Genomic DNA, 22317 nt, shown 5'->3' on the forward strand with positions numbered 1-22317 from the left:
AGATCCTCCCGACTCAGCTTCCCCAGTAGCTGTGACTACAGGCGCGAGTCACCACGCCCAGCTAATTTTTCCACTCTTTGTAGAGATGGAGTCTCACTGTGTTGCTCAGGATGGTCTCGAACTTCTGACCTCAAGCGATCTTCCGGCCTTAGCCTTCCAGAGTGCTAGGATTACAGGGGTGAGCCACCGTACCCAGCAAGTGGGTCTTTTAGTCTCTGCTAACCCAACACTTCTGCAAAGAGCATATGGGGACTGGTTGAGGAGAGCAGAGAGCTGAAAGATATACTCTCGTTCCTATCGTAGGACTTTACATAAACCTACAAGAAAAGGAAGGGTCTGTAAGGACTGGTGGCACTCAGAATCTTCTTCTCTATCTTCTCTTGGACCGAGAGTTGTATCACAAATTTAATGATGAGAGATTTTTTCTTCTTTTAGTTTCATTTCTATAATCAGCCCTGTTCTGTGGGGATAGACTGTTAGCACTAAAGGAAGGAAGACATGTTAGAGGCAGAAATGTGATTTCGTTTCATCTGTATCTAGCTTTGGCCTGTGCCCTCTGAGTCTACATTTCTCTTCTGGACCTCTTCCCCCTCCTCATTACTCATCTCACACTGCAATTTTTTAGTTTGGAAAAGGAGAGCATACTCCGTATCCAAGAGGAATAGAAGGTTATTGGTTTTAGAATGTGAATGTTCTCTTCTCTTCCACTTTAACTAAAAGAGCTTAATAAAAAACTGAATTTTGGTTTAGAAACAGAAGTTCATGACTGGATTGATGTTGACTCATGGTTGAGATCTGAAAGTCAGTTTTTGAAAGTGGAGCATAGAACCTTACAATCTCCATCTCACTGGTTCCAGACCACTGTAGAGCGATGGTGGGAATTTGAGATGCTCTCAGAACACTGTCAAATCCAACTGACCTCAGCTCTACTGCAGTTCTGCCTCTCCATCTGGATCCATTTAGTCTCTACTTCTCCCCTCAGGCATTGAGGGGTGCAACTGGGCAGGGCATGAAGGGAGAGCTTTCAAAGCACCTGCCCCATGGACACTGACTACCACCTTTAATCACAAGAAGTGGACAAAGGAAAACTTGGGAGGAAGCATGTCAGGAATGCCCCCCACACTCCTACTGCTCCCCAGCCTAACACATGCAGCCCAGTAGCCAACCATTCAGTACTGGCCGCTGGCATCTGCTCTCAGGAGAAAGCCAGCCCTTGCACACACAAGCAGAAGTGGATTAGCGAAAGAGCACTGGGTTAAGCATTAGGAGATTGACTTCTAGATCCAATTTTATCCATCAGTAACTGTGGAATTTGGAGAAAGCCACTTAACCCCTCTGTGTCTTAGTCTCTTAGTTTGTAAAATAGAGAAAGAAATACCTGCCCTTCCCCCTCTCCCTGAATTCCATAGGTTGTTGTGAGGGTCACAGGAAACACTGGGAGACAATGACCTTTGAAAGAAGTGTTGAGGCTTTGCACGTACTGCACTTCTACACACTACCTCCAACCAACCAGGACTGTTTTTATGGGGTTATTTCATGTTCTTCACCAAGGGTGGGGCTGTCATGTCTGGGGTAGAAGCCAGCCTCCAGGAATGCTGTCTACACTCATAGGTCTTGAGAACCCCTAGTCATAGGGTGTGACCACAATCTGTCCAAAAGATATTGCTGTTTGGCTCATTTCTAAAGCCACCTCGCTGGCAGATGGTCTCTGAGAGCAGCCCACTTTTCTGGCCCTGCCATTTTCAGCCAATCCTGAGGCCCTTGTCACCTTGGGTAGACCATGTGTAGCTGAGGTAGGGGATCCCGAGATTAAATACTTGTGCCATAACTTACTACTGTGTGGATGTAGGCAACTTCACTTGGTATCTCCGAGACTTTGTTTCCTCCTCTGTAAAATGTGAGAAATGATATCTGACTCCATAGGGCTGTCCTAAGGATTAAACGACACGTGCAAAGTACCTGACCAAGTTCCTGGTTAATACGTGTCAGTTCTCTGGTCCTCTTTACCCTGACTTTAGGGAGAATTATTGCTAGGCGGGCTTGCCTAAAGATCATTTACACATCTCAGAGGCATTTTAGAATCAGACCCGAGGTGAGACCACCTGCAAGTGCCAATCCTGCCGGCTGTCCTGACTCTGCTGTCTCCCCTCCTTACCCTTGGTGCTTTGTGCAGGGAACATCATCGGCTCCGGAATCTTTGTGTCGCCCAAGGGCGTGCTGGAGAACGCCGGCTCTGTGGGCCTCGCCCTCATCGTCTGGATTGTGACAGGTCTCATCACAGCTGTGGGAGCCCTCTGCTATGCTGAACTTGGGGTCACCATCCCCAAATCTGGAGGTGACTACTCCTATGTCAAGGACATCTTCGGAGGATTGGCTGGGTAAGAGGATCTGCAAAAGCCTGAGTGATCTCGGGGAAAAGGAGAAAGATGGTATAGAAAGAGGTCAGGGGGAGGGGAGGGTCTGAATTAAAAAAAAAAAAAAAAGAAAAGAAAGAGGTCAAATTGGAGGAAGCCAAGGCCAGGGGTTTCCAGTCTCCAGTGTGCCAAGGGGGACTAGAGAATGGGATTTCTCTTTTGCTTCCATGTCATGGTTGCTAGTTTAGCCTTGTGTCCCCTTGATGTTTCTGAGAGTGGCAGAGGAACCAAGTTTATAATTTTAATCTCTATGTTGATCTTAGTTGCAGAGATTCTATGAGTGAGAACAAACAGAACTACATAACAATGCTGACCCTAGACTCCCAGAGAAAGCACATCACAAAAACAAAGCCCTTCTATCTTGACAACTGATAGTGACCACCTAAGATACAGTGTACCCTCTTCTCACATTACCAAGGATAGTGACCTCCTTTTAGAGTCAGGCCCTGATCTTGAGTTTCTCAGCTTCTGAAAGCCTGCCATGGAAGAGCTCAACCCTCACCAAAGGGCCAAAGCATGTGGAAGGTGCTACTCCTGCAAACCCCCACTCGTTGCCTCCCCTGGCAGTTGCTTAAGAAGCCACAGGTTTAGCACATCCTGGCTATCACAATTCTGGGGTTGCAAATTTTATATTTCCACCATCGGATGCCGGGGGCCAGAGCAGTAGAGAAGAATTGACAAAAGGAGAAGGAAGAGAGAAAGGATGCCAAGACTTATGTTAGTGCTAGTTGAAACTTAGCTCTTCATCATTAAACCATTTTATGGTCATTGTGGAGCGCTGAGGGTGGGGGCTGGGCTCTTCAGCATCCCTGAAAACAAAAGAAGAAATGCATTTCTGCCTCTCTAACGGCCGCCCACCTACTTGCCCAACGTGCCCTGGCTTTCCCCTGATGACTCGGAAACCCTGCCATGCCTGCCAGCGGGGGTGTCCTGTTCCCCCTTCAGGTTCCTGAGGCTGTGGATTGCGGTGCTGGTGATCTACCCCACCAACCAGGCTGTCATCGCCCTCACCTTCTCCAACTACGTGTTGCAGCCGCTCTTCCCCACCTGCTTCCCCCCAGAGTCTGGCCTTCGACTCCTGGCTGCCATCTGCTTATGTAAGTGTCATGCGAGCACTGTCCTCAGAACAGCCTCTTTTAGCCTCCCTGGTGGTCCACATGTCTCTGATTCTTCTTTTTCCCCTCCTTTTCTTTTTTTTTTTTCACTCCCATTACTTTTCTTTCAATGTCCTACAAGTGAGTTTTGGATGAACGGATTCTGCATACAATTATCTGGTGTTAAAATTAGAAGAAACTTAAGTAGTTCCTTGGAGGCACAGTAATTTTCACTGGCAGGGTTCTTTACATTACGTGAGCACTTTCACCTATATTATCTGATTTGAGCCTCATGACAAATCCGTGAGGTAAGCTGGCCAGTATTAACATTTTCCTAGAACAAATAAGGAAGCGTGGAGCCAGGCAAGTGACTTGCCCAGGGAGACAGCCCCTGAGTGGAGCGCGGGTCTCCTGATCCTTCTCTCTCCAGCGCTCCCCACTGTGCCGGCTTCTCCCAGCCACTGATAGGAAGATTATTCCAGCTCCATGGAAGAAGGTCCATGTTTACTTCTACCTCAACTTGCCAACTCATGCTTTTTAAACTCTTTTAGAGGAAGGTTTGCCCATGGTCCTAACCCTTGATGAGTTTTCTAACTGTAGAAAAAGCCATAGAGGCAGATCTTATGCTTAGGATTCAATTGCAATAAAAATTCAGAAAGAGGAAAAGAGCTCTGTGAGCTGGAGTAGGTTAGAGAGGCTTTACAGAGAAGTTCTACAGAGGCGTATTTCTAGGAAGTCTCAACACTTAATCTCTGATATGAGTGATCTCAGTGGGTTGAGGTATTTTACATCTTTAATCAAAAACTAATTTCTAAAGTAAACACTTGGATATGTTGTAGAGACTCCACCTCTAGACTTAGTTCAGTCCCTGCCCTCCCAACACCTTCCAACACACACACTTAGCTGAGGGTAGTGACCCTTCTGGCCATACCCTTTACTAGGTCCTGACACTTTCCTTCTGTCACTCACCCACCCCAGTAGCCTCTCAGGGAGCAGATAGCTGGGACCTAAGAGCTGGTCTCCTTGGCAAGTGCGCCCTCTTTGGCAGTGGTGGTCAGCCCTGGAATAGACCCCTGCCACCCAGGCCAATTGTAGTGTGGGGCTAAAATACTTGTTTGGAGCATATTCCTTGTGCTTTATCAGGCCTGCTCACAGGTCTGGAGGCAGAGGAATGTGGGCTCCCAAACCAGGCTGCCTGAGCCAGCATCTCCACTCCACCACTTTCTAGCTGCCTGCCCCTCCCCACTGTGAGATGGGCATTATAATCCTAGCTGCCTCAGGAGGTTGTGGTTGTAAGGATTGCCCTCAGCACAGTGTTGAGCACCTAGTACCCAGTCACGTCGGTCACTGAGGGTGGGCTGGCATGTCAAGCTGCTGGGGCCACCTCATCCTTGCATCCTAGCTGGATTCAGAGCTGGGGGAGCAGGGAGGAAGGAGGGCGTGGGAATGCAGGAAGAGTTACTGTTTCTGCCATCAGACAGGCTAATGGGGGGGTGGGGTGGGGGAACACATGAGTGCTGGCCACTGCTGTTTTGGCGTCTTTTGCACACAGACAGCTTCCTCTTTCCTGCTGATGCTGCTAAAGTGCCTCAGACAAGAGGCCACCCTGACCCTCTTACTAGAAATCAAGAATCCTGAGGCTATTCAGTCCCTCCTCTAGGAGAGGAGCCAGGCCACAGGGTGGAGTTCTCTGGGTGGCTAGACTAGACCCCACGGGTTCCTTTGTATTCTCCAAACCTGCTAAGAGTTTGAACCCTCACACAAAGATCCTCCAGAGTAATGTAGCCCATGGGCCTCCCCTCAGACCAGAAAGGTTCAAACCCTCCCAGGAGATAAGAATGGCTCCAGCTTGTAAGCCCAGCTCCAGAAAGACAGGTTGCACACAGTCATCTCTGCAGCCTAACCCTCACCTAGACACTATTGGCACCAAGCCAAGGGAAAATTTAGGTGCTCTGGCTGATGACAAAAATGACAAGCATCCCCACTACCCCCATCTCTGCTGTCAAAGATCCAATAAAGCTTATCTGGTCTGTCCTCTGCCTCCTAAGTAGAACTGCAAAGAAATTATCTCCAACTTTAACAGTAGTCGATCTTGTTCTCCAAAGAATTTTTCAATGTCCCTGAGATATGTGTTCAAGTATTTTTTTAACTTCATAAGCAGAAAAATGTTCTTAAACCCTTCTTATTCCCAAGCTTATTCCTCCTTATTTTCTTTAGGGGAAATAGAAACCAGCTCGGCACCCGCCACCCCCTGCAGTGTCCTTTCCTCCTGGCTGGGAAGGCCTTGTGGAGCCCCCACTGCAGTCCCCGGCAGGGTGCACACGTACACGTACAGAGCCACACACACACTTCCTCTCTCCTCTTCCTCAGGCCAGACACTCCCAGCTGCTTTGAGTCTGTGTACAGAGGTTTTTGTTTTCTGGTTTGTTGAATACCGCTTCAACAGACCCCTCAAATCATCTCTTAAGGTATCCAGTAAAACAGAAAGCAGATTGTCAGGAAGGCTTGGTGGATGCTGTCTTTCATTAAATGCTGATATCTTTAATTCCAGCATCACCCACCCATTCCCCCACCCCCACCATCATCCAGCCCACCCCATCCTCTTAGCAGGTGCCAGGCAAGCCAATTGCATAAAATAGGCCCAGCCTTCCTTGGCGGTAGAGCCAAGAGTGGCCCAGCCTAGCCATGCTCCTAAGAGAAGCAGTAGAGAGCTTGGGTCTGACATGAATGTATATTTCCATAGGAAACTCTGCTTTCTGCTGTCTCATTTTGTCATGCTAACAGGCTTGATCCACTGTGCCACGAGAGGCTGTGAGGAAAGGCCGCCCTCAGTGGAGAGGTCGCTGGTGTATAGTGGAGGGCGCTGGAGGACGGGGCTCAGGGCCCAGCAGGGAGGGCCAGAGTGGCAGAGCCCCTAGTGAGGGTTTGCTGCAGGACGGAGGAGGTGAGGTCAAGTCTGGTTCTGTGGTGGGGCTGTTTTGGAAGAGATCTGATGAGAAATGAAGTTGGGACGAGCCAGATGGTGGGGGTGGAGAGGCGGAAAGAACCTGCTGTAACTGGCTTGCTTGCCCAGAGCCTGGAGGGGGTGGGGGAGAAGAGAAGGAGAGAAGGAACTGCAGATTTGGATCGTGCTTATGCAACTGCAGCTGCCACTTTGAGTTATTCTATTATTCAGGTCAAAGCTGATTATTCACTGCTGAGTCAGCGCAAAATCCGTAGCCACCAGGCAGTTCAAAAAAAAAAGAGAACAGAAGAAAGTATTTTACATTTTAATTAAATGACAAGCCTTTCTCCCTTCTCCAGAGCAAGCATATTAGTGGGAGGGGAGGAAGTTAGGAGGTGCCTGGGAGGTGTTAGAACTCGGTTTTGGTGCCTTCTTTTGTGATTTGTTTGGGTGTTTCTCTCTCTCTCTTTTTTATTATTTCATAAGTAAGTGACTATATTCTCCATGTAAAAGATTCAATAAGATACAAAGGGAGTCACAGTGAGAGCTACCCTGCCCCTCCCCTGCCCAGGAGCCCGGTAATAGTGGACAGGTGTCCTTACAGTTCTAAATTAAACGCATGGCAGGCGCGGCGGCTCACGCCTGTGATCCTAGCACCCTGGGAGGCCAAGGCGGGCGGATCGCTTGAGCTCAGGAGTTTGAGGTTGCTGTGAGCTAGGCTGACACCACGGCACTCTAGCCCGGGCAACAGAGCAAGACTCTGTCTCAAAAACAAAAAAAAAAGAAAGAAAGAAAGAAAAGAAAGAAAGAAAGAAAGAAAGAAAGGAAGGAAGGAAGGAAGGAAGGAAGGAAGGAAGGAAGGAAGGAAGGAAGGAAGGAAGGAAGGAAGGAAGGAAGGAAGGAAGGAAGGAAGGAAGGAAGGAAGGAAGGAAGGAAGGAAGGAAAGAAAGAAAAGAAAAAGAAATAAATAAAATGCATCTATGCATGGACATATCTGCATATGCAGACCTACACATTGACAGACTATTTCTGCAGCTTGCCCTTGACCATGTAGCCACATCTTTTGACTGTTACCTGGGTTTCCAGTTATAAACAAAGTGGGCACAGTGACACAGTGGGGGCACTTGGTATCAGAGCCCTTTTCCTAGACTCTAGTCTGTGTGTGTTGCTTCCTAACTCTGGGTTTTCCTTTGAGATCTGTTTGTCCTCACTTTTCTTGGGGACTGGATCATCTTTCATTCAGACAACTCCTGGCCTCCTTCCTCTCTTTTGGGGCTGGGGTCACAGCCAGCATCTGAAGTAGAATTTCCTTCCATTCAAGTCTCCCTCTTCTCCCTGAATGTCTTTCCCCACCCACCTCATGGAAATCTCCTACAGAATAATTTTTAGTCTTAATGCATCACAAAAATGAAAAATGAGATTTTAGTCAAATTGACTATTGAGGTAAAATCAAGAGATTTTTGGTACATTTAGATTTTAAATGCTGGCTAGTTAGAAGATGTACAGAGAAAAAAAAGGGGTCTTGGATGTATGGGAATCAAATCTAGGCCAGTCTGTATTTGCCTGAATTCACATATACAAGGCTGATCAGACACTCAGAGAACTCTTTGGGGCCTACTGGGGAGAGGCAAGAAGGCAGCACTGCCTAGAGTCTTGCTCTGTTGCCCGGGCTAGAGTGCCCTGGCGTCAGCCTGGCTCACGGCAACCTCAAACTCCTTGGCTCAAGCGATCGTCCTGCCTCAACCTCCCGAGTAGCTGGGACTACAGGCATGCACCACCATGCCTGGCCACTTTTTGTTTCTATTTTTAGTTGCCTGGCTAATTTTTTCTATTTTTAGTAGAGACAGCATCTTGCTCTTGCTCAGGCTGGTCTCGAACTCCTGACCTCAAGTGATCCTCCCACCTGGGCCTCCCAGAGTGCTAGGATTACAGGCATGAGCCACCCTGCAAGGCCTTCCTGAATGTCTTGATCTAAAGAAGTGCCTTCCCCTTCCTCTCCCTGAGGAGAAAGGAGTACTCTGCATGCATTTCACAAGGAAAAAATGTTTCTTATCTTGTTTTCTATCTTTGTACTGAGATGCCTAAGAGGCTAGTTTTCCAGGGCTTCAAATTACTCATTCTTCTTTGACCTATGTGGAAGGGAAAGGACTTCAATATTACTTCTACCCCTGAGTTGCTCTACAGAAAGCTCCCAGCTGCCTGGTGCAGGATGCTGCGACAGAGAAACATATGCAGGTTGTTTTGTAAGTCTCTTGCAAATTAATCAATCCCTTGACATCAGAGGCTTCAACAGTCTTTCCCAGCATCTAAATCCCTTAATCTCAGTTCCCTTGAGTTTTTTTCTTCTCTAGTCCCAAACTTCTCATCCCCAAACACTAAACATACTGCCTCAGATACCTGGGCAGCGCTGCCTTCTTGCCCCTCCCCAGTAGGCTCCAAAGAGTTCTCTGAGTGTCTGATCAGCCTTGTATATGTGAATTCAGACAAATACAGACTGACCTAGATTTGATTCCCATACATCCAAGACCCCTTTTTTCTCTGTACATCTTCTAAGTAGCTAGCATTTAAAATCTAAATGTACTGAAAATCTCTTGATTTTACCCCAATGGTCAATTTGACTAAAATCTCATTTTTCATTTTTGTGATACATTAAGACTAAAAATTATTCTGTAGGGGACTTCCATGTGGGGGAGGGGAAGAAACTAGAAAATCTATCAGTTAATCACCATATTGATCCTGCACGAATATGGTTTTTTTGTTGTTGTTGTTGTTTTTTTTTTGAGACAGAGTCTCACTCTGTTGCCCGGGCTAGAGTGCCGTGGTGTCAGCCTAGCTCACAGCAACCTCAAACTCCTGGGCTCAAGCGATCCTCCTGCCTCAGCCTCCCTGAGTAGCTGGGACTGCAGGCACATGCCACCATGCCCAGCTAACTTTTTCCATATATTTTTAGTTGTCTGATTAATTTCTTTCTATTTTTTAGTAGAGATGGGATCTCTTTCTTGCTCAGGCTGGTCTCGAACTCCTGACCTCGCGCGATCCTCCTGCTTCGGCCTCCCAGAGTGCTAGGCTGCATGAATATGATTTAAAAAAAAATTTTTTAAACATAAAAATCACCATATTGAACTTCTACACTGAGTGGAGATAAGGCATAATTTATAGAATTTTGGAAAAGATTAAAAGTCTAGTGAAGAGATTAGCATATAAACAAGTAATTACAATACAATGTGATGAAAAAATGTGTGCAACACAAAAAATGTGCTTTGAAGTTGGGAGGGGAGTGCCAGGAAAGGCTCCCAGATTGTGCTAAATCTTAAAAAGTAAGTAGGACCAGATGGGCATACGGTGAGAGGACAGCCACGTAGAGGGAAGGGCTCAAGCAACACTTGGGGTCCAGAGAGAAATGGCCTGTTTGAGGAAAGCAAATACTTCTGTGTGGGTGGATCCTAGGCGAGTGACAGGAAATGAGGCTGAACAGGTGGGCAGCAGCCGGATCTTGAAGAAGACCGTATATCATGCAGAATAGAGCAGATTTTATCCAATGAACAGGGAATCACTAAAGGATTTTGAACAGAGGCGTAACATGATTAGGTTCACATTTGGGTGAAGAAAGACCATGAAACTTGAAGCAGGGAGACAAGCAAGCTGAGTCCAGGCCAGGGTGAAGTAACGAGGGTGGAGAGGTGACAAAAACAAGAAAGATTTAGTAGAATCAACTGGACGTGTTGATTAATTGACTACTGAGAGAAAGAAATCTGGTTTGTCTACAAATCAAAATGTTTCAACTTAAGTGTTACATCCATGATGAGCATCCATGATGAGCAATTAGTGTTCTCTATTTCTGCTGTCCCTGTCCTCCCCAGAGGCCTGAGGGATGTGGAGCAGGTCTCTGGTTAGAAGTCTTCCCCAGGGTGGTTACCCCAGGATTATGCTGGAAAGCCTGTTTTAGAGCAGTGTTACTTAGAAAAGGATTGGGACTCTTGGGAAGCAGTATATAAATGAGAATTGCAACACTTTTTTCTTTCAGCAGACATTTATCAAGTGTCCATGGTGTGCTAGATACTGTTCCTGGTCCAGGACAGACAGCAGTGAACCCCCAAAACCCTCATTCTCATTTGAAGCACCAGCAAATTAAGCCTTCTCTCTTAACAAGTGTTATATGGAGTCCACTTGTGTGTCCTCTATTGATACTGAAGGCGACATGGAATTATTCAATCACTATCAAATATTTGAATGTTCTGCTGTAGACACTGTGCTAGGCATGGGGTTATGTCCGTAGTTCCTGTACCAAGGAACTCACAGTCCAATGAATAATTCTGACAAGTATAGAGGGAATTTCATTTCAAAGTCATACGTTCCCAAAAGGACAACATCCAGGGAGCTAACTGTAAGAGAAATGGGGACACGGGACTGAGTTTGAATAAAATCTTGCAGAAAGTGACATTTAAGGCTGGGCACAGGCTCATGCTGTAATCTCAGCACTTTGGGAGGCCAAGATGGGAAGGTAGCTTGAGATCAGCCTGGGCAAGAGAGCAAGACTCTGTCTCTAAACAAAAAATAAAAAAGTGCACAGAAGGCCTTATGGACCATGCTAAAGAGATTGGGCTTTACCCTAAGAGCACTGAGAAGGTATTAAAGGATTTCAAGCAGAGGAATAACATTATTGTATTTGTATTGTAGGAGAGTCATACTGTCAGGGTAAAGGATGGATTGGTAGGAGAGTGAGATCAGAGGCAAGAAGACTGATTACAAGGCAGTTACAGGAATCCAGGTTAGAGATGACAGTGACATGAATCAGGGATGGAGCAGTAGGAGTGGAGAGGAGTAAATATATTTGCCATTTAGGAGGTATTAATAGAATTGGCAGGACTTGGTGATCAAAGGCGAAGGAGTCAAGAATGACACAGTCTTGTTGGGGATACACGTGAAATAAATCAAGGATAACACTGGATCATGTTTTAATGTTTTCTCATCGGTGTGGTCCAGATTGGTTGAGTTGGCCCCTCTGTCTTTGCCACCTTCCTATTCACTCTCTATACTTAAGATCTGTTGCTGGGACTTAAGGAAGGTGTCCCCTGTGCTTTTGGACTCCCGTGTGTATAATGGCAGAGTAAGCACCCATTCATTCTTTAGTGCTATTTCACCTCCCTGCCCTATAAGGCCTCTGGAGTGTTGCCGGTGCCTATATCCTTGGGAATGAAGGTATTTCCGTTATCCTCATTTTACATTTCTGTAACAGTGACTCAGTCTTGAGCTCCAATAAGAACAATTATTGGTACAGTGCTTGTAGTTTATACATTATAGTAAGCAATTCCATCTATCACTGAGAATTTAAGAATTCTACAGAGGTCTTCTTCCCTGCAGATCCATTTATGCTGCACTCTTCTGTCCATTGGTTTAAACCCTCTTCTCAGACCAGGCTTTCCTGCCCCTCCCCGCAACTGGCAACCTGAGAAGTCAGTCTTCTTTTTAGTTTTAATGTGGCTCAGTTGCTGGTTCAGATCACCTCCTCTTTCCTGACTTCCCATAGAATCTTCTCTGGTCTCCAGCTTTTACTCTCAGCCCGAAGTTCTGCTGTTCAAAGGGTGTGCCCATGTAGACCAGGCCCTGGAAATTGAGGAATGAAGGGCTTATTTCCGGGAATGTGTCCACCACTGCTGGGGAGAATAATGAATGGGATTGAGGTTCCCTGAAACAGGAAGTTTTCCTAAAGTTCAGCTTCCACCAAGTATGGGAACAATTTGCTTACTTTCTCAAACCAGCCTAAAAACTTAAATTCTCTTGTGGCCTTTTGGCGCTGACTTTCAAGGATCACTGTTTTTCTCACAGGAGCTGGTGCCTGTGGTGTATGAAGTCACTCGCTAATTGTGTCTGGTGAAACTTTAGGGTTAATGTGACATACGAAATTCCTATCACTTACCCAAGACCATAAAATCAGAAGACTTATAGGAGGAGTGAGGCCCAGTGGTACTTAGAGCTTTGGGGGAAAGAAGAAAGGGCAAGGTTTGTTTTGACAGTTTAGCAAGTTTGAGTACTAGCTACTTTTGGAATTGGGTTACAACTGAACCATTTTGGAGAATTTTGCAGGCTAGGTCCAGGTTTGTTTTTGTTGTTTTTCTTTTTTTTTTTGATTCAGAATCTCGCTCTGTTTCCCAGGCTGGAGTGCCATGGCATCACCCTAGCTCACAGCAACCTCAAACTCCTAGGCTCAGGCAATCCTCCTGCCTCAGCCTCCTGAGTAGCTGGGACTACAGGTGCATACCACCACACCTGGCTAATTTTTTCTATTTTTAATTGCCCAGCTAATTTTTTTTCCCTATTTTTAGTAGAGATGGGGTCTCACCCTTGCTCAGGCTGGTCTCCTGACCTCAAGCAATCCTCCTGCCTCAGCCTCCCAGAGTGCTAGAATTACAGGTGAGAGCCACTGTCCCGAGCCTAGGTCCAGGTTTCTAGACCTTGGTGAACACTAGCAGAGCCCACAAGCCTTCTGATACAAAAACCAACCAGATTTCCTAGGACCCACACCCTATCTTCCAAGACTGAATACAGTGCAGGGTCAGACTAGGCCTCCTGGGTTCAGTGCAGACCCAACAGAACCCACCCTCATCTGCCTTGCTCTTTGTCTAGGATGCATCAGCCCTGAGAATTGGGGCATGAGGTAACAGGAACTTTTCAGTTCCAGGCTCCCCAAGGTGGCATGGCGTGCCACCCCTGGCTTTCCTGGCGTCTTCAGTTTTTCTCTTGTCTACCACAGTCAGCTCAGGAGCCATGTTTAGCTAACGCTGAGAGAACTGCTTGGCTCCTGGAAAATGCTGAGCAGGCTGTTCGGCTTCCTGGCTGAACTAAGCACTGAATGGTGATTCAGCAGAAAGTCCAGGTCCTGCAGCTGGCACGAGCAGGAGCAGGATAAGAAAGAAGAGAAGGGGGAGGGTGGGGCAGTGTACGTGGGAGCTCAGCTGGAAGTGTCCGGCAAAGGCCCTGTGATTCGGGACCACAGGGCACTCAGCACTCATGGCTTCTCTGTACCCCTCCTCCTCTGCTGGTTTGTCCTCGGAGGAGAGAAGCCCTTCTGGAAGGCTCGGAGCACCTCCTCTCCTTTAGAGGGGGTTCTGAGATTTCTACAACTTTGTCAGTGCTTCCAGTTGAAAAGGGCTGCAGAAGGGGAAATGTTACTGTAGTATGATAGGCAAGATCTGTTTCAAAACCAGACTTCCCATTGTGTACTTTACAGAAGCTAGGATCAAAGCGTAGTTTACAAGGAAGAGCTGCTTTAATTTTTTTGGTTGCTGTTACATGTATAACTTCACCAGTCAAGTTATTTACATATACAATAGTACCTTTGTTTTAGGTAGGCAGGGTGCCTGAAGACTTTACAATGTGGCCCCTCACCCCATATGAAAAATGTCTTGGCTCTGGGGGAGCAGGAGGATTCTAGGAGGGTTCTAGGAAGCTGACTCCGTGTCTCCTCGCTCTCCCCAGCCCACGCCAGGCCTTTCTGAGGTCTCTGAGGAGGAAAGGTGGCTCAGTCCGGCCTGCGTGGGCAGAACTGGAACCTTATCAGAGCCTTGAGTTGTGTGCGTTAGAACTCAAACAGGCCTGCGTATTTTTCTGGCCTATCGGTGCTTTTGGCAGCCGGCACTGGTCACCTCCTTGATCTGGAAAGGGCTAAGGTGGGATCGGCCAAGCTGAAGCTGCTTTGCCACAATTGGAAACACGTGCCCAGTTCCTTCCAGGAGCTGGGAGGCCCAGGAGCCCCATCTAGCCTATCACAGAGCGGAGCTGCACCACACCCCCGCCCCACAGGCTGGGCACGGCCACAGCTCCGCTGGGGCACCGGAGGGCTGACAGGCTGACCGGTGGCTCTCCCTGTGCCCCAGAGGGGAGGGAGTCAGGGGGAGCTGGACAGAGCTTGGCAGAAGGCAGAGGAGTGCACGTCCCAGCAAAAGGTGAGGCTAAGAAACCAACCCTTCTGGCAGGCCCATGACCCAGGTGAAATTTATGGCTGGTTCTGAGGGCTGGGGCGCTCCATCTTGGCCCATCCTGGAAAGGTGCCTATTTTGAAGGTCTGGTGAGGAACAGGGCGTTCTGATTTCTACAAGGTGGCGTCACTGCTTCCTTTTTCAGCAGCTGTCTGCTTAGTACATTCCATCTTTCTCTTTTTCTGTCCTGGCCTCCTCTCTGTCTTCTGCTTTCGAGCTCTTTTCTCCCTCACTCCCTCCCACCTTGTTGTTTCTTATGCTCGCTCTGCCCTTTCTTCTAAACTGTCTGTCTTTATGGACTTTGGCAAGTCTGGACATTTCTTCTCCTTGCTACTGCCTGTTTTCACTTATCTGAAAAGACCAGGAGGAAAGGCCTGGTTCTGGAAATGTTAAAGGAAAACAAGCCTTTCCAAGCCGCCTCCAGCCCACCCCTGAGAAAAGTGCAAGCCAGCAAGACCAAGAAATCCAAATGGAGTTCCTGGAGTTTGGAGGGAACGTGAGATGGTGACTTATTAAGGGGGCTGGTGAGAGGGGACACAAGGCAGAGAAAGGAAACTCCCTGTGGGAAACGATTTTTCTAAAGCCCTGGGAGCAATGGATGCAACTTTCTTGGTTTGCGAGGAGGGGCCATCTTAGTCCTCCCCTTTTGCCATCTTGGCATCTTACTTCCTGCTGCTCAGAAAGCAACCTGGGTTGGGACCAGGCCAGTGTCTTCAGGTGACAGACTCAGAGTCCCAAGTGGCCCTGACAGGAGCACAGGGGAGAGATGATGTGGGAGTGGGCCGAGGGAAGGCAGAGCAATGCGTACGTGATGAAAGGGAGGTGAGGGTAGTGGCAGAACCAGCCACTGGGAATTGGGGCCATCCCAGTCCTCTCTTTGCCACTAATTAGCCAGGGTCTTACTTCACTCACATATAAAATGAGTTTCTGGATCTCTAAGGTCATTCCTGGCCCTGATTGCCCATCAAGGCTGGAAACATGCCTCTGGGCAGTAGGGTGCAGTCTCAAATATTTAACTTTACAGTCAAGAGTTGGCCACAAGGAGAGCCCCAACTGGTTCCTTCTTCTTAGCAGCTATTCTCATAGCAAGCAATTCAGCCCCTGTCCAGATGGCTGCATCCCAACTTTTACCCTATCAGACCAGAGAGTGGGGTGAAGCCCTGCTTCATGGGGCTGTCCCATCATGTAAAAAACCCTGATATTTATGCCCTGGAGCAGCACAATGGCGCCTACGGCCACCCTCCCTGATATTTTCCACATAGATTTATCCATCTATCCCTCCTCCATTCAGCAAGCTTTAGCATTTACCATGTGCCAGACAGTATCACAGGATCTCAGCGCCACACTGGCCAGCAGGTGTTGTTTATGGCTGTTTGTGCCCTGCTGGCTGCAGGAAGCAAAGGGCACCTACATTTCCACTGGGCCTAAGGAGCAGCAGCGAGGCTCTCAGCTTTCTACAGGGCATTCCTTCCCCCCACACAGACCCTCTTGACTTATAATGCTCGGTGCAGTTTTCTTTGTTTGTGGAAACCGAGGCACAGGAACATGCTTGACCATCCAGGGCCTCAGCCTACATTCACCAGCCCCACAGCCCCCTACTTCATCCTAGAGCCGTGACACCCTCCCCACTTCAGACAGCTTGGGTTGAAGGACACCAGAACAGATCATTTGTGGAGGAGCATCCTCCTGAGAAAAAGATGAAACAGATTAGAATTTGAGGAGAAGGGTCAGGGGTCCAGGAGGAAGTGACAAAGGAGAAGCAATGCAACAGTGCAGGATATGGCCTATGCGTGACACAGCCGCTCTAAAACCCTCCGAACCATTCCCTTTCCCAGCCCTGTTTTGCCTCTGATTGTCAGCATGATTCTGAGCAAATCACATCCTCTTCTTGTTAGTCTATGAACAACAACAACAACAAAAAAAACACTTAATATTTTATGCAGCAAGGCCAGGCACGGTGGCTCACGCCTGTAATCCTAGCGCTCTGGGAGGCCGAGGCGGGCGGATTGCTCGAGGTCAGGAGTTCGAGACCAGCCTGAGCAAGAGTGAGACCCCGTCTCTACTAAAAATAGAAAGAAATTATCTGGCCAACTAAAATATATACATAGAAAAAAATTAGCCGGGCATGGTGGCTCATGCCTGTAGTCCCAGCTACTCGGGAGGCTGAGGCAGTAGGATCGCTTAAGCCCAGGAGTTTGAGGTTGCTGTGAGCTAGGCTGACGCCATGGCACTCACTCTAGCCTGGGCAACACAGTGAGACTCTGTCTCAAAAAAAAAAAAAAAATTTATGCAGCAATACACACAGAGTATCTTCACAAGATTAAAATGGGGCATACATTTTACTGAGAAGGAAGGGAGGCTCAAAGAGTTAATTAACTTGTCCAGGCTCCCTGAGAGTAAGTGACTCAGCTGCGGAGGGCTCCAGGGCCATTGAGTTCCTCAAGTTCTGAAGCTGAATGAATGATTCCTGGGTTCAGACCTGCCAGGTCCCTCTGAGGGAGCCATCTCTGCCTCCTTCCCAGGCTGTTAACCATCCTCCTCCCCATTCTTACCACTTTAGTCCTCACACAAGCTACTCTGAGCTCTACTTGCTTGTTCTGCACTCGAAAAAGACACCAGAAACCCACATGGTCCTTCACTCACCAGGTGCTACTAGGTAGAGCAGGGGGGGGGAGAGTGATACGGCCACAGCCCTGGCCCTATGATGATTGCAGGGACTCAAAACCAGCCCACAACTCTCCAGTTCATCCTTAAAACTTTCTAAATGAAGACTTGTTTATTAGTTTATGCTAAAGATTCACTGGTGTTCTATTTCAAAATGCACTAGAGAGATTAATTTTAAATTGCCTCCTTTACCTGGATTCTATAATGCTGCCACACATGGATTAACAATGAGGATACGTTCTGAGAAGTGCATCCTTAGGCAATTTCATCATTGTGTGAACAACATAGACTGTACTTACACAAACCTAGATGGTATAACCTATTGCTCCTAGGCTACAAACTGTACAGCATGTGACTGTACTGAATACGTTGTAATACAGTGGTAAGTATTTGTGTATCTAAACATATCTAAACTTACAAAAGGTACAGGGAAAATATAGTATTATAATCTTATGGGGCCACTGTCATATATGTGGTCTATGGTTGAGCAAAATGTCATTTTGCGGCATATGACTGTATGTTAATATAAGGTAAAAATTCCCCAAAAGTGTTGCTCCTTTTCTTCCCTTCCAAAATTTATAATCCCCTAACCTCATGTGCCTCACCACCTACTGAATCAGGTTGTATTGACTCAGCCTAGAAAAATCACAGCAGGAGCTCTGCCAAGGTTTGTTTGGTGTTGTCCACTATAAACTAGTACACAGTGTGGCCACTCTGTACCCTCTAACTTAAGGAGTGAACTCAGACTCAGCACTGTTGAGATCATCTTTTGACTTTCCGTGTTGACTTCCTTTGTGGACTTTCCTTGTAGCCTCTGGTCAGTAAACTAGGAGACCAAAAAAACCACAGTGACAAAGAAGAAAGCAATTGTGTCTGTGAACATCCTGGCACTCTACTTGCCTCACCAGAAGTTTGTAACCCTTGAACCTGTGTTTGTATGTGTGTCTACATTGCACATGTGGGCCTGAAGTTGTACGGAATATGGAGGAGACTGGAGGAGAACCTAAGATTAGGTAAAGGAGAGGTATTGTGTCTTTTGCCCTGGAGAAGAGAGGAAAAGCACTGCTAGAGTCATTATAGGACAAGACTGTTTGCTACTGTATTGAATTACCAAGGGGAGGAAGAGGAGGTAGTAACTTAACTCTAACCACAACTCTATCCCAGCTAGAGTTGAGAAGCTGAAAGAGTTGGAATGCTGTCATGTGATGTGAGTTTGCCAACTAGGTTAGCACATTGATGACCTTACCTTCCCTACCCACTTCTAGAGAGCCCCACCACTTCCCTCCACCTGGTGTCCTGCAAAGCCTGTGGACAGAGACTCCTCTGGGGTCCTGGTGTGTGTTGCCTGGTTGCTCTCTAAAAGCTTTTCTCTTTAAGGGTACGCCCTTTCTTTCTGGTCTTTCTGCTTGATGTCTATTTCTGTATTAGTTCCTTATTACTACTGTTACAAGTTACCACAAACTTAGTGATTTAAAACTACACAAATTTATTAACTTAAATTCCGGAGGTCCGAGTCCTAAACTCAGGCCTTGGCAAATTTGCCTTCCTTGTGCAGGTCCTGGGGAGCCTTCTTGCCTCTTCCAGCTTCTAGGGACCTCCTGTGTTCTTTGGCTCACAGCCCCTTCTTTCATCTTCAGATCTCTCTCTCTCTCTCTGATCTCTGTTTCCATCATCACATCTCCTTTTGTAACTCTGACTCTCCTGTCTCCTGTGATTGCACTGGGCTCTTCTGGATCATCCAGGATAATCTCCCCATCTCAAGATCCTTAACGGAATCACATTTGCAAAGCCCTTTTGCCATTTCAGATAACATATTCCCAAATCCTGGAGATTAGAATGTTGACATCTTCGGGATGGCCACTGTTCTGCCTTCCACAGGCCCCACGACACCTGCAGTCTTTGCCAAAGGGAGGGAGTGAGGGAGAGGCTCCTGTGATCCCCCAAGACCGAAGTCTGAGGGCCAGGGGTGGGTGGGGCTGAGAGCACCTTCTCCGCAGGGAGCCCACACGCTCTGCAGTGGGCAAGCAAGCTGCAGGTTGGCCATGATGACTCTGCATCTCTCTGCAGGTTCCGCAGCTTCCACGGGCAGGAGACGTTGAGCCCACCTCTCCCACTTGTCAGCTGAGAGGCCTTGGACGCTGGGCAGGGCTCTAGATTGCTGGATTCGGAGTTTCCCTCCTCTTGCCTCATTCTTTGTATCTCTCCGGTCATGTGTCATGTTGATGTTTAGTTCTTCAAACTGGGTAGACTAAGTAACCAACCTCTGAATTCAGCATCTTTTTGAACTCTTGTCATCTTTTTTTTTTTTTTTTTTTTTTTGAGACAGAGTCTCACTCTGTTGCCCGGGCTAGAGTGCCGTGGCATCAGCCTAGCTCACTGCAACCTCACACTTCTGGGCTCAAGTGATCCTCCTCCCTAAGCCTTCCCAGTAGCTGGGACTACAGGCACGCATCACCATGCCCAGCTAATTTTTCTATTTTTAGTAGATTGGGGTCTTGCTCTTGCTCAGGCTGGTCTCGAACTTGTGACCTCAAGCAGTCCTCCCACCTCAGCCTCCCAGCAGTCTTGTCTCAATAGACTTTTCCTCTTATTTTTTACCCAGGTAGCAAAAGAGAGGGGAGAAAATGCCCAAGAAATGCAGATAAGCCTGGGATTCCGGGGGCGGGGTGGGGAGGGGTCTTCTAGAGAAGCAGTGACTACTCCGCAGCTAGATTAAAATGGACAAGAGCCAGAGTCCTGTGCCTTTTTATTTTGTCCAGCTGGATGAAAATTGTAACATTCTCCATGTTGCTAGGGTCTCTTCCTCCTAAAGGAAGCATCTCTGACTCCCCCGGCCTAAGTCAGGGACTCCTCGAAGACCCTACCTTCCGTAAATAGCTCTGCCGTCGCCACATTGTTTTGTGGTTGTCTCTTAGTTCACCCATTGCCCCCATTACACTGTTAGCTTCCTGAGGGCAGGGACTTGTGTCTTGTGTGTAACCTCCCTACCTGCCAGAGTGCCTAGCCCACGTAGGCCCTGTGCAGATGATGGACAGACAGATGGATGGAACCTCCCTACATTTCAAGCTGTAGTGGCCACTGGTCCCTATCTATGTGTGGCTTCCCTGAGGTCACTGTATATCCGGCACGCAGAATTCAGGGTCTAGCTGAGAAGAGAGAGAGAACATAGTCTTGGGCAACCAAAAGGAGTGCCGGGTAGCAGACAGGAAGCAGCAGGACTCCTGAGTGGGGCTTTCACTCACTGACCTTTCCTCTCTGGATGGAGGCTCCGGTTTCAGCCTGCTGTGAGGGAAGCTGTCCTGTGGTACCAGGAGCCTGAAAGTGCCCTCTTTCCCCTCAGTCACACGCTGTGATCTCCCAGCTGCAGGGTGAAAGGTCAGACCTGGGGCCTGCAGCCATTGTTCCAGGAAGACAAGGTGTCACAGGCAGCCTGCCTGTTCCCACCCCATTCTCAGAATTCCTCTTTTTATTTCTGAAAGATCTGTGAAGGTGAAAGGTTAAGTATTAGTCATGGCTGGGTTCTTGGGAAGTTGTGGAGATGAGGTGAGGCAGGACGGAAGACACCCACAGAGAGATTATTTGACAAAGCGTCCCTACCCCCCAAACATCTCTCCTTACCCCCAGGAGCACCGTGGAGCTGACAGTTTGAAGGAGTGAGTCTTTATCTGCCTCCAGCCTCTACCCCGCATATCTCAGGGCCCTGGGGAAAGGCTGAGATCACAGACCCAGTTGCCGAGAGTGATTTGGGTTGGATTGTCACCAGGCACATGATCCTGAAATCCTTATTGAATTGAGTAAGATAAACCAAGGGTGTATTATCAGGATGTCTCCATCCATCTGGAACATTAAAGTATTTACAAAATGTTCTCCCTGTCCGGGCACTTAAAATCCCTCCTCTGACAACATGTTTTGCTTCTCCTTATATGACACCGTCTTGGATAACAGCTCCTCCACGAGGAGTGAAGAGTTTCTACTCCTAAAGTCAAGCTTCCTGTTGCTCTTTTGGCCCTGTGAAACCAACTGGGGAATGTGTCTCCTTTTGATGAGATTCCTGGGGAGCAGGGAAGATTGGTGTGCATTGTATGGAAGCGTAGACTGAGGTGATATTGGAAAACTAATGAAGTGTGGCATTTTAAAATTCATTTATTGAATATTTGTTGAGCACCTACTATTTGCAGACAGCAATGATATGCCCTGGGATTAAACACATGAAAAAATCACAGTCTCTGCCCTCCTAGTCTACAAGGAGAGGGGAAAAAAAGACACAGACTATTTTAATACAAAGAAATAAGTGTGAAAATTGGATATAAACAAAGTGGTCTGGGATTGTTCTAGGGAAGAGGAACAAATTTTGTTTGTTGTCTATAAAGCACAGCTGATATATCTTCCCTTGCAGGCATGTTGTTAGGAATAAATAAAATTATAAATTATAAAGACTCACAGAACAGGTGACATTTGAGCTGGATCTTGAAAGATGAGAAGGAGTTGGCCAGGTGGAGACGGTGTGGGAAGGAAGGTGGGGAAGGTTACAGATGGATAATGTCAGGACCTCCCTATCCTGCCAAAATGTTCTCAGAATTCAGTAAGGTTGGGGAATACTTGGAAAGTAAAAGCACAGTTAAAGGACAAAATATTGATAAAACTTGATCAGCCATTCAAGTGAAGTCAGAGCCCTGGTTAGAGGCTTGAGGAAACAGAAATTGTGTCATGCTTTTACATGTGTGATGTGTACCTTTTGAGGACTAGAGGGTGTCCTGGTGGCTGTTCCAGGAGAAGGAGAAATGAGGATTTTTTTCCCCTTTTATTCATTCATTCATTCTTTCTTTCTTTTTTTTTTTTTTTTGAGACAAAGTCTTGCTCTGTCACCCAGGCTAGAGTACAGAGTGGCATGATCTTAGCTTACTGCAGCCTCAAACTCCTGGACTCCTGCCTCAGCCTCCTGAGTAGCTTCCCCTTTATTCTTAAGTGTTGGGATCTCTGTAGGAACCCTGTCACTACTGGGTAAAGGAGGCAGAGCTAACCCACCCACCCACTGACCCCACCAAACAAGATATGTAGATGGAAGGCAAATGAGCATATGAAAACTTGCTCAACATCATTAGCCATTAGGGAAATGCAAATCAAAACCACAATGAAATACTACTGCATGCATATTGGAACAGCCACAGTTTTCTTTCTTTGTTTTTTTTTTTTTTTGAAACTGACAGAACCAAATGTGTGCAAGT

The 22317-nt window shown here is 47.3% G+C and overlaps 1 protein-coding gene across 4 annotated transcripts in view; it reads left to right on the forward strand.

Moving 5' to 3' along the window:
• Window positions 1-22317, forward strand: part of SLC7A8 (solute carrier family 7 member 8) — a 51906-nt gene that overhangs the window by 13908 nt on the left and 15681 nt on the right. For 3 of the 4 annotated variants that reach the window (XM_045525576.1, XM_045525557.1, XM_045525567.1), the window contains 2 exons: window positions 2174-2378; window positions 3360-3511. In XM_045525576.1, the coding sequence (XP_045381532.1) occupies window positions 2174-2378; window positions 3360-3511 (357 nt within the window). Of the gene's footprint in view, window positions 1-2173; window positions 2379-3359; window positions 3512-14261; window positions 14396-22317 lie in introns of those variants that run through there. The other variant, XM_045525582.1, reaches the window with a different exon arrangement.

This window comes from Lemur catta, chromosome 1 (assembly GCF_020740605.2).
Source record: "Lemur catta isolate mLemCat1 chromosome 1, mLemCat1.pri, whole genome shotgun sequence".
Taxonomy (NCBI): domain Eukaryota; kingdom Metazoa; phylum Chordata; class Mammalia; order Primates; family Lemuridae; genus Lemur; species Lemur catta.